We start from the raw sequence: 12,826 nt of genomic DNA, 5'->3' as shown, positions 1-12,826 counted from the left end.
ACTTAGTTTACTGAGTTTATTACTTCAACCATTAAACACATGTAAGACAGGCAATATATTTTGTGATGTCCTTCCTGGTACACTAACTGTAACCTTAACAGTGGTTTTTTTTTTCAGTATTTCTTTTGAACATGGCAGATTAAATTAATTTCAAAACAATAAGTAGCAGCAGACATAAAACTGTGATGGATGGCTCCGTGGAGTCACATTTACAAAGCTTAATGCAATCCAGCTAACACAGAGTAAACAGAACACATTACACCTCTGTGTATCCTTCCCCTCAACTCTACAGATTGTTTCTAGTAATTTTCAGTCTGTTTCTGGATTTCTTTTTTTAGAAGCTAACATCCTCATTTAGTTTGAGCACTTGAAAAGGAACAAGATCATGAAGGCTCCTGATCACACAGTGATCTTCAGTCCATCTTTGTGTTGAACAGGACAACTGGAACAGCAGATAAAATTCAGCAATATGAAGCATATAGGCTTATAGCTAGAAACCAGAAATAGGAGCTTCCATTAGCATCTGAGAGTCTCTCAGTTAAAAATAAAAACAAGAAAGATAAGGTCATTGCTAGCATGCCGATGACTGTAATCCACAGATATGCCACAGACAATTCTAAAACACATTTCAGCTGCAGCTGTTGCAGAGACAAAAAATAAAAGCAAAGCAATTGAATGAGTTTAGTATGGGTCTTCAAAGTTTACAAAAAGCACTAATTTTTTTCCTTCGGCCAAACAGGTAACGATGGCCCCAAATCTTTATTCACTACTGCATTTACAGTGCTATTTACGGAATGCATTCACCAGATCCCAAGGAATTAGAAGAAAATGTGCTGTGTGTTTGAAGGAAGCAGATTTTGGCAAATAAGAAAATAGTATTTCAATCAAACCTAGGAGGAAAAAAAACTAAAACAATCTTGCTGACTGAAATCTTTATACATTTTAGTTTGCACAAAACAGGTGATTTCATGTTTCCATTTCAGACAGTTTTGCAGCATTTGTTATCACAAGATATGACTGAAGCAGCCAGACCACACTTGGAAGATTAGAAAGTCAGTTTAATATTGAAAACATCCATGTGTGTGCAACATAATGGTATTTAGAGGACAAAACACTATGTACACAATAGGCTACACACACACACACACACACACACACACAGCATTAACTTTTCTGCCATTTAGGAAATAGCTTATTTTCTATGAAAGGCAATAAAGAAAATTAATATCCTTTAAACAAGTTATTCAGTAACTACTTTGTCCTCCCATCCTGCTGCTGGTATCAACAAGCATTGGAAAACTGAATTGAAGATGACAAATCAGGAATACAGTTACTTCATTTACAATTAATTTGAGTTTTACCACAAAACCTATACAAGCAGCCTTTTTAAAGTATAAACAATAAAGATTTACTGACTATAAAATTTATATTCATTCTAATTCTTATACATACCATAATGCAAACTAGTTGTTTTTGTTTTTGTTTTTTAAAGTTGCGATGTCAAGTTGCTGGAAGTCAAAACTTGACTTCCAGCAGTAGCAGGTTTTATTGTATATGCCAGAGAGATCCGTATTTCAAGTACTTCCTTCGAAACTATTTTAGAAGATGGAAAGTTTCAGGGTGAAGAAGTAAAATCTAGATATATCAAAGACATTTTACTAACACTGAAGTGAGACTGTCCTACAAGAATCACTTCAGGTGCACTACCTGCATGTAGCAAAGGATCCATGAAGAGGGAGAAGCACATTAACTGCTCTGTTCAGAGAGTTTCTACTTACCATTATCAGATATTGGTTCCATGTCCCATGGACTAAGCTTCTCAACCTCACCATTGTCCCATCTGATTCACCAAGTTAAAAAGAAAATAGAAACACACAAGTTAACGTTAACCTTAAGTTGAAAGCATTTCTTCCAAGCATATTTAAAGAAATTCTCCATCATTGCTATTTTTGACCTTAGTGTATATATATATACACATATATATATATATATATATGTAACCACAGTATATTTTAAACAAAATTATTGGTTAGGAATCAACTGTCAACACTGCAGAAAAGGAAACACGATTTAAGAAGAATTCCAAATTAAAATTGAGCATGTCCTCTCGGCCATATGCAACTTACCCAATATAAAAATCAATATTATAATGATCAGATCAAAAAGCTGATTAAAAAAAATAAGCCAGACACTTGGAAAAACAAGGTAACATAATCAAAGGGAAGCTACCAGAAAAACAAGGAGAAACAACCCCCAGCCACAACAATAGAATGACCCAGAGAAAGGAAGAATAAAAACTGAGTTATATGGCATATTAACTTCTCATTAATTAAGGCTTACCACATTAAGACAAAGAGAAGACTAAAATGTAGAAACTAAAGTAACAGGAAGCAAAAGCAAACAGAGCTGATATTAACAGATTACCTGCACATTCACTGATATTTTACTATCTGATAGGAACATTCTCATATGCTTTTATTAACAGCAAAACTACCAACAGATTTTAGTATTTCAAATATAAGAAGTGTACTTCTGGATTCAGCCTAATACCCCTACTGGTCCCTCTAGACCAGTAATTTCTCTATTTGAAACTCTCAGTAGGAGGCCATATAATCCTGGTACAAAACCATTCTACTCGTTCAACATTCATGATAACTAAATTCCTCTGGGCATTCAGTGAATACATCCCAGATTATTTCCTTCAGCATCTGTTTTCATTTAACATTCATAGTCTGCTAATACTGCCTGGTTCTGTCAGAACCTCAATCTCTCTTTTGCTCCCTATACTTCAGCTAATTTTCAACACAAAGAAGTATTTGTTCCAGTGCAGCGTTATCTTAGTTAACATCTTTTGAAGAGAGATCATTTCAAGGGCTTCTTTTAAAAAACAGGAACTGCAGTCAAGTACATCAGACTGCAGCTCACCAATTTCCCTCCGAACCATCCAACTGTACCACAGGTTGCAACTTCACCAGAAGTTTCAAATTAGAGTTCCTCAAATGCCTGGTTTCCATGCTGAATATGGCAGAACTTCATAATAAAACTGCCCAGCAAGATCAAAGTAAACTAATCATCACAGTCCCTTCCCATAAACACCACAAACCTCAGAACCAGGGACTGAGGAAAAAAAAAAAAAGAACATTTGGCTGTCAGACTAGGAATGCATCTTACAGAAACCTGGGATAAAATCAAGCTCAGTACAGGAAGCCTTGAATCATTCACTGACATCTCATGTATTGCTAGCGTGACTTCATTTCTAAGGACCATGAAAAAACATCCCATTAACAGCTCAACACTGTAAAGAAAGCTTTATCTTTGCAGAAGTTCAGGGTGACTTGTCAGCAAGACTTTCTGAACCTTCTTAGTACTGACTGCTTCCTGGTAAAGGTACAGGTTAGGGAGCTCACAGATCTAGCAAACAACCAAAACTTTTCCAGCGTTTTCTGCTTGATGCAAGATGCCATCTCTAAAAATAGAAATAGGAGCAGGCACCCTGAACCACAACAGTGATGCAAAAGCTGTTCTTTAGAAGGTCAACACCTCCCTAAGCTTCTTACCAGCCCAAGATAAGCATCTGACTCAAGTCAACATGAAGCAGAAATTCCTCTACAGAATGGAAACCTTACTACTTACTTCCACAGGAAGCATCTCCTTTGGAAGAATGATGTTTTAACGAGAAGTATTTTCTGTCATATGTGATGGAAGTGAGTTCAGAATGGACACAGAACTGAAGACCACTAGCAGGTTTGCAGTTCCCAGGAAGTAGTCCAACTACTAAGCTTTATGTTTGATACTGAAGTTTCTGCCTTTTCTATTTAAGCAGGCCTTTTCCCCTTGCAGTATTACCCTTGGATTTGCTCAACCTTGCCATGTTCTGAAGAACAAACTTGACAATATATGCCTTCACCAATGCAGTATTATCTCCTGACAAGCATGCTGGTCAAAGGGATTTGTCTGTCTGAGGTAGCATAGGGTTAATTACGTTATCTGCAGCTATCTTGCTAAATATAACCCAAAGATGTAATGCAGGACAAACTGCAAGCAGAACCTACATAGTAGCAAACATAACTAAATACTAGTAGGCAACAGACTTGTTCTATCTTCACACCCACACAGCAAGCATACAGCTACGCTTAGAAACTGACATAATTGACACAAGGCTCAAGTGATTGCATACAATCACATTATACTCGTATTTGCTCTCATGGATAGTAATGTGAAAAGACAGAAGCGTGAGAAATTTAAGCGTAAGAATTACGACCTGAACAAAAAAGATTCAGCACGCCCCATCCAAAACCAATTATGACTGAAGATTAATAATTTATATACATGGGAAATTGCATTGTTTGCTTCATGGAAGAGATTAAGCAGCAGTTAGAGAAGTTGACACAGTCAAAGAAGTCAAGAACTTATTTTATCATGTTATCCTTCATTAAAAAGTTGCTTAAAATTACATATTCACACTGTGCTAGATTAGATACCATTCAGAAGTGGTAACATGGCCAATAAAATCATTTCAACAACTTACACGTTCTTATACCAAGAGGCTAGCTAAGTAAAAGGCAATTCACACTACTACCATTAGAAGTGTAAAATCCTTTTATACTTACTTAACACTGTAACACTGAAAGTGACTATCTGGATATTGAGGCTGATATGGTTCTTGACCCAACACTGTTCCAAACCACCATGCATCATCAATAATGGATCGGAACCTGTCAGCTAGAGGAAAAAAAATTCTGCTCGCGTATTTTACTAACAAGAGTTATTTAACTATGCTTCTTCTGTATGTCATAACACATTTCTGATCAGTGGATTTCAGCTTACAGATCTAAAAATACTGACACTCGGATAAAAGATGAAACAATAGATTATGCCAAGAAGTGCTAAATCTCTTTGCTACTTAAATATAAAGCAAGAAAAGACAACACTAGAATCTGATTTTGTGTTTTGAATACTTATCTTTGAGCTATGGTAGACCCTCCAAAATGCTTACTAATGCTACTAGTGGTTTCAAATTTCAAACAGGCAGACCAACCTTATCTAACAGAGAGCCCTTTGAAATTACAAGCAAACAGCACCTAAAGCCTCCAGTAATGATACATTTCTTATTTCAAAAGTATTCTATCAAAAATGTAGAAAATACACTTACAAGCTTGCCAGTTCCTTTGCCGTGCTTCATCATAGAACTGACGTAATATAAGGAAGTCAATAACATCTGGCATATCATGGTATCTAGATTAAGAAAAATACCCTTTCAGGTGTGTACCTTAGGGCTTTAGGAAGAAGCTTAAAGAAATACATTTTTCAGAACTTTTCAAGAAAATATAGATGCACATACTTGATGGAAAATGATTTGTCAGTATGTTTTCCGGTGGCATGATCTATAAAGGCAAGCTTGAGGCAACACAATGTGGGAGGACCAACCTCATACCTAATTCCGACAATTTTTACCAACTCCTGATCCTACAGGGAAGAACAAACAGTTTCAGAAAGTATTCCCAACTGGACTGTGCACAGAACTATTAGTTTAACAGTTAACTGAATATTGTATTAAGTAAATATTATATCCACATACAAAATGACAACAATAATGAAACCATATTTGAGATTTCCGTGGAAGACAGCCTGTTAGACTTAGCAATATGAAAACAGCTATTCGCGTTCAGGATTCCCACAGGAAACTTCAAAACTATTTTGGTAAGAGAACACAGTTTTCCCCTCTTGTTTTCATACTAAAACATTACGATAAATGGCATAACCTCAAAAATTAATATTTTAAAACTAATGCAGCACAACCCATATTCACAGCGTTGAAACCCAGACCATGTTCAATGCAGACCTACCCTAAGCACTACTTTTCTCCAAGGCTCCTTGTGTGGATTCAGTTCATAAATGTTATTTCTTCTAACTGCTTCAATGTAAGCTTCATGTCCTTGTCGAAAATATATTACCTTAAAAAAGTAAAAATAAAACAAAAAGTGTTATAGAAATATGTAAGCAGAACTAGCATTTGAAGGAGATTTTAACAAATATTCTTACCTCATCACCCATCTGAGGAACAAAGGGAGATCTTCGAAGAGCTGTGTCTGTTATCCAAACAGGAGGATGCCAATCATATGACAGTTCTGAATTTACTGACTGCGTTGGTGTATTAGCCTGTAAATTTAACAGACGTCAAAAGTAGACATGACAGACATATTGCTGACATGACATCAAAACAACAATCTGGCAGACAAAAGCTTAGGTTACGAAAGACTAACGTACATTTCCAAAACCTGCTAGCCGAATTCCTTCAAGGCTTTCCTCAAGTTGTATCTGCAGTACTCATGCTAATCATTTTATTCCTACTTGAAGGCCTGAGTGAGCAGCATAACTATTTTACAACTCTCAAGAGAATCAAAGCCTTATAGTTCAGATGGAATCCTCAGTGCCCAATAAAAATCTTACAAAGATGCAAGAAATCCTCTGAAGATGGAAAGTTATGAGAGTGATTAGAGAGTTATTTAAAGCTTTGGCTTTCTTCCCCCAAATAGATCATGGTTATGTATAATCTCAATTTATATACTCGTCAACAAACATCCTCAATTAATTCCATTCTGAAGACAGATTAAGTTAACCCTGCTCATCAAGCTTATCATAAAAGAGAGATAAAACAAAACTCTAATATCAGAAGTGGCTGCATAATTAAATAAATCAACTACTTGTTCAATAAATATACATATTGAAAGAGTTTAAAACGATTTAGATAAATTTTTGGAATCAAGAGAGCATAGAAAGAAAATGGCCACAAAAATTCTGGTAACTCAAAAAATAACTTAAAAACTTAAGTATATAAAAGATAATTATTTAAACACAAGTAGAAATAGTCCCCATAAATACAGTAACTATGTCTCCCGAGTTTCTCAAACAATATACTAATTAAAACCAGACTCCATTACAGGGTTTTTGTCTATTATTCTATACAATTATTTAATAATCAATGTTTCCCCCTCTTTGACCATTTTTCTGAACACTTTTTGTTTTAAATGAAAAAAGGATTTCATTTGGAGTGCAGATGAATCCAACATATCTTGGACACGAAATGTTCTCAAATTTTTAAAGGAAGCCTTTACGTAGGGCTAATAACATCAGTGTCCAACCGTAATAGCCACTACTTCAGGATTTTCCAGCGAAGAGGCCTAAAACCTAAAGTGAGCAATCTAGTAGAAAGTGAATAAAGAAATTGCATACCCCCTCCTGCTTTTTTGGTCTGGGCTTTTTTCTCCTTTTTCTCCTCCTTCGCTTTGGAGGAGATGATTTCCCAGCTGACACTTCATCTTCTGAGGTACTGCAGTACCTGACAGCTTTCCGCCGAGAGGTCCGGACAGGAGGCTGCAGGTTAATCCCTGCATCAGCAATCCAGTCAGAGTACCTGCTTGAAGAATCACTGACCACGACGAGGGTGTCACAGGGAATACAAATACAGAATTGAGTTGTCAGTATTTTAAGAGTAGTCTATTCTTAGACAAACACCTCCTGATATAGATTATCATGGAAAGCAGTATCATAAGAACTAAAGCTATCTTTTTTTTCCCCCCAATAATTATTTGATATCGTATGTAATTTTCTGGAAAGACAGTAATTTAAATTGTGCTTTCCAAAGAAAAGTTGTCTGGTGAATTCTGAAGTTCACAACTTTTTTGAATAAAAGCCATCCCTAACAAAACAGTTAGAAATAGAATTCAGAAAACTGAATTCTTTAAAAACAGTTCTACAAATATCACAGGTTCAACTTGCTTTTGGATACTCATACTTTTCACTTCTGCTACTAGAGAGTTCTAGAAAGAATATTCTGAAAGTCATAGTAAGATCAGTTAAAAAAAAAAAATCTATAACTTCTGTTCTAAATAAAATTATGAAGTTACTCATCAAAATTAAGATTTTGTTGTTTTCAACCAATCAATCTTAAGAGCAAGCAACTGACAGTTGCTAGGTTCTCAAAAAATGAATAAAATCTGATTTAATTTTTTTTTTTTTTTTAAAAACCAGCTAGCAGAAAAAAAAACCCAACAAGCTAAAGTATTAGAAACTACATTAAGAGAGAAAAACATTTGATGACAGTAAATAACGATGCAACACAACACTGCCATACAGTCACCAACAAACCATTATTACATATGAATCACACTAGAATTTTCACACAACTTTAACCTGCCAAAACCACACTGAAACTCAAAAGTAAAGGCTGGGAGTTGTTTGCTTTTACCTAGAGCTAAAAGTGTTGCTTTTCCTATCACTTCTCCACTCTTCCTCCTCTTCAGATGAGCCAGAGCCCTCACTTTCTTCAGCTTCCTGAATGGAAAAATAGACAAGAGTCAAACCAAAACATCCTCACAACACTTTTTATTGGTCCTAAACATAAAACATTCTCCACTCACAATCTAACCTGGATGGTTAGGAAGAAATCTGGTAGAATGGAATTTAAAGAAGTAATTTCCTGTCACTTCCTTTACTTCAACTAAGCACATTAACCTCAGGACTGCACTATTAATCACTAACTCCTAGATGTTCACTCCTATTTTATTAGCCAAGCGTGGCTCTACCAGCTGTAACCAGTCTGCACAAAGCAACACATCCTCCTACCACATGGCAACACTGTTGTCTTTTTTTTTTTTTTTTTTAACTAATTTAAGTTCACATTGCTTATCAGAATTAGCTGGCTGATTTCCATTGTGCTGAATTTCAGACTGATGATGCTGTAATTAGAGCATGTAGCACTTAGAATAAAGTCTGCCCAGCTAGAACAGAAAGGAAGAATTCAATGATTGCAAAAGGAATAAGTCAAGGAAAGCTATCAGGTCTTTCATCCACACACAACATAGGTATATTCAGTTACAGGAGTAGCATTTCTGTAATATTTTTCTTTTATTACTATTATTTGCAAGTTAGAATCAGGTGATTTTTCTGATTTTAGTACGAAGCGATTACACAGTACTAATTAGGTATATATTTAAATGCAGAACTAAGAAATCCAGGTATATCAAAATATATTACAAGTAATTTCCCGCTGTTAAACATCTACATTAACTTCATGTGAAGAATTGTTTTCCATAACTGCAGTGACTAAATACAATGCATTGATACGTCCCCAGCTGTATACTATCAAACAACCAAAAAAGGTTTGACTTGCACTCTCAAGTTTAATACTGCCTGAATTAGTCCAACTGATAACGTTTGTCAGTCCTTCAGAGCAAGTTTCCCCATTAAGGCCAATACTTTTCACATACACAGATGAGTATTTGAACTAAACAAACAACACCCACAACCTATTTTCACATTTAACATCAAAACGTATTTTCATATTAGTTGTTTTTTCTGTTATACTTCCATAATAAGAGATTCCAAAAATTGATTTCTGCCATAATTACGTCATTCTGCCATAAGTAATTTGCCTAATAAAGTTGCAAACTGGGAAACAAAAAGCTGGATATCAGAAGTTTCACTTCAAAAATATTTAAGTTTGTGTAGCATTTACGAGACATTAGCACATAACTCACTTATTGCTGCCTGAGTGCTTGAAATTTGTCAGGTGGCAGACACCTCCTGTCAGCTCCCTTTCTACTCTACTACCTAAGTAAGAAAAACTTTAACTTTTTATTGAACTGTTTATTATTCTTCTAGCAAGACAAGAGCCCTTTTTCAGAGAAAAATCATTGTACAGGAGCATTATCTTAGCTCCTGAACATCTCCATTCACCATTCTCCATTAGCAGAACAGGAAACCAGTCCAACAAGTTTGACTTTGTCAGCTCCTTTCCCCTTTTGAAACTATTTCCTTGTGTGCAAAGCAAATCAACTTCTGGTGTACACACAGATTTCAAAGGTTTTTGCAGAGGAACAGTTAAAGAAAACCATCACAAATCCAAATCTCAGTTTAAGTCGATCTCAGCAATATATCAGGGTTTTGCCTGTCTGTGGGTTTGATTAAGAAGATTCTCAACAAACATAGTTTAGAAATGTCTAAACTGACAGGACAGATTATCATCATTAAGGCAACAAATAATGATGTCTGAGAAGAACTACAGTTTCTGTAAGCATTACTGTTGTTACCATAAATGCTGTCCCTGGTAGAAGAGGGGTTTTGTTTTAAGAAAGAAGTTACAATGCTATGAAACTACACTTAAGCAACTTAAATTCAAAATACTGAAGTCAAGAGAACTTACCTGCTCTATCAAACTAAAGCAGTCATCTCTCTCCTCATCAGAAGAATCAAGCTGTTCAATGTTGTTCCGTGTTCGGTAATTCGGGTATTTCCGTCTATGCAGTCTACGTTTAGACTGTATTATCGAAGACTCAGAGTCACTCTGAGTTATTTAGGCAGAACAAAGAGTCATTACACAGGAATATGTCATGGCAAACATTTTTATGAGGCTCAACAGGGCATCTAAAAGTACTGACTAACGCAACACTTGAGATGGCTTACACAAATTTACAGAATCAAGAACTGAAATCCTTGCCTCCACCCAATTATGGGAATTGTGCAGTATAGTTCTTGCCTCAAGTTGCTCATCAAGCTGTTCTGTACTATAAAACACAGTGAATTAGGCCACAACCTCACAAAACTAGCCCAATAGCTATCTTTCCTTCTTACTGACCACTTCCAAAAAACTGACAATGAAAAAAGTATTCAAAGTAGAGCAACTGTGAAAGCTTATCAAACACAAAACATTGTTATCTAAAGTAAAAAAAGCACAGAATCACAACATAGCCTTAAATTTGAAGAATTATAGATCTTGAACACTTTCACACACACCTCCTCAATGCTTTATCATCGACCTGCACAACTGCCTTTCAGCTCTTAACTGCGGTAAAACCAAAATGGCCTGAACACAACCCTGTCTTTATAAATTCTACTAAATACCCTTGATGAAAAGAGGCAAAACTGAAATTAAAAAAATGAAATCTAGGTGTTGACAAAAGTGGAACAAACTTTGTCCTGCAATAAGTGGAAGCTCAATCACCGGGAACCTTTGAATACCAAACCTGCAGAAATGTCTGCTTTCTTTGCTTACAGCATGACTTCTCCCAAAACTATGCAGAACACCAGTTTTCCTAGAAGTTGCTGCATACCTTTTCTGATGACTGGAATGACTTCCTTCTCTTCTCTGACTGGTAAAGATCTCTCTCTTCTTCCCCTTTCGCAATTCGGTATTTTTCCTGCTTCCTACAAGGAAGTCATGAAAGCATAATGCTTCATCTCTTTCAACGATACTGAATCAAACAATCTATTCTCTTAAAAAAAAAAACTATGTAAAAATCCCTAGCATCTACTTCTATTTCATTAATTCCAGACCTGTATTATTGTTCAAATGCCTACAACAGAAGTCCTCTGACCTTCAGAAAAAGTAAAAAAAGTTGGATATCACAAGACTTCCTCAAAAAAATATCAGAATGTAACAAACTGCTTCAACTCTATTTTTAATTTAACGTTCTCTCCTTCGCAATCATTCTACATCCAAGTATTCAAGGCTGAAAGTCTTTCAAGAACTTCTTCAGAAACGTGGCAGTACATATGGCTGTATCATAAAAAAATATATTTACATATATTATTTCTCCTTTTCACAGATAGCACTCTTCATCGCAAGCCAATTACTTCTGCAGTGAACAATTTCTGTTGTTCTGAAGTTTACAGTACAAATCTTGCTGTGAATGTATCAAGAGTTCTGTTTGCTTCTTGTCTTAACACACTGCCCTCCCATAGTCTCACGAAAGCATAATTTCTCCAAACTCTTTCACATATGCAAACTTTACCTGCACCTCCCTTTTTTGGAAAAAGCAAAAATCTTAGATATTTGTCTTTTAAGAGAACTCAAAGTACTGAAATAAAATACGGGAGAATCATTCTTATTAAACTATTTTCCATTCATCTCATTGAATGGAGTTTACAATTAAAAGCCTGAAGCACAGCTGTCCATTCAATTATTTCAATTCATACCACAACCTATTTTAGATAGCAGTACTCCATTTAGAAGAGAATGATGCATTCTCTCTAGTTTCATCTGCAGCCAAGTCAGCTGTTTCCAGACCTGAGTAAGCTTGGTGGTATTTCTGGGACAACAACTCTTCGTCTCCAGGCCTGAAGGTCTCGCTCTGTAGCCATCTGACTTCGCGGTGCGTTCTGGTGCATTTGCCGCACACCTTCAACTTGCCCACTACGGCGCAGACCGATATTGGGAGGAGACTGGATGTCTAAACTCGGTCTTCTAAATACTAAAATATACAAATAAAAGCATTTATTTTGGACTACAGAGAATTAAAATCTTGGTTTTCCTCACTAGAGATAAGAAAAATCTTAACACTTTCCCTATTTTTTATTATTATTTTTTTTTTATCTCCATGATCATTATGTAGAAATCTAGGAATCATTTTCAGGAATTTGTCTGGTAGAAAATACAGTGATAAAACACATGCTTTTTAAATGGTCATTTATACTATTACTTCAATACAGTGAAAACAAGTATAACGTTAACAGATGTTTTTTCTGAACAACTTCAGGCAGTTCTGAGGTTCTGAAAAGCAGTTTCCCTGAAACTGACTGCATATAATTGAAACTACAGGCATGTATTGTAAGAGAGCCCAGTTTAAATCTACAAAGATGGAAGAAGGGATTCCAATGTGGTAAAATGGTCATCCTGAAAACCTTACAGGAGAATTAGTGTAGACCCTGTAAATATCATATATTGCTGAAAACACAGCACTCTACAATAAATACAGTTAACGCTCTTGAACAGTGGTGAAAGGCTTTGTTTTGTGATTTAGTCACAGGAACAACAATGCTTTAGTGA

The 12,826-nt window shown here is 35.7% G+C and overlaps 1 protein-coding gene across 4 annotated transcripts in view; it reads right to left on the bottom strand.

Moving 5' to 3' along the window:
* The window catches only part of BRWD1 (bromodomain and WD repeat domain containing 1), a 52,005-nt gene that overhangs the window by 17,146 nt on the left and 22,033 nt on the right, over positions 1-12,826 (bottom strand). For all 4 annotated transcript variants that reach the window (XM_052673784.1, XM_052673786.1, XM_052673787.1 and 1 more), the window contains exons 19-29: positions 12,068-12,251; positions 11,112-11,205; positions 10,205-10,345; positions 8,249-8,334; positions 7,234-7,429; positions 6,043-6,159; positions 5,847-5,954; positions 5,342-5,466; positions 5,153-5,235; positions 4,611-4,722; positions 1,779-1,840 (exon numbers count right to left, since the gene is read on the bottom strand). In XM_052673784.1, coding sequence (XP_052529744.1) covers positions 1,779-1,840; positions 4,611-4,722; positions 5,153-5,235; positions 5,342-5,466; positions 5,847-5,954; positions 6,043-6,159; positions 7,234-7,429; positions 8,249-8,334; positions 10,205-10,345; positions 11,112-11,205; positions 12,068-12,251 — 1,308 coding nt within the window. The remainder of the gene's footprint in view (positions 1-1,778; positions 1,841-4,610; positions 4,723-5,152; positions 5,236-5,341; positions 5,467-5,846; positions 5,955-6,042; positions 6,160-7,233; positions 7,430-8,248; positions 8,335-10,204; positions 10,346-11,111; positions 11,206-12,067; positions 12,252-12,826) is intronic.

This window comes from Tympanuchus pallidicinctus, unplaced genomic scaffold (genome assembly GCF_026119805.1).
Source record: "Tympanuchus pallidicinctus isolate F22 unplaced genomic scaffold, pur_lepc_1.0 scaffold14, whole genome shotgun sequence".
Taxonomy (NCBI): domain Eukaryota; kingdom Metazoa; phylum Chordata; class Aves; order Galliformes; family Phasianidae; genus Tympanuchus; species Tympanuchus pallidicinctus.
This window is presented reverse-complemented; position numbering and strand designations above follow the sequence as displayed.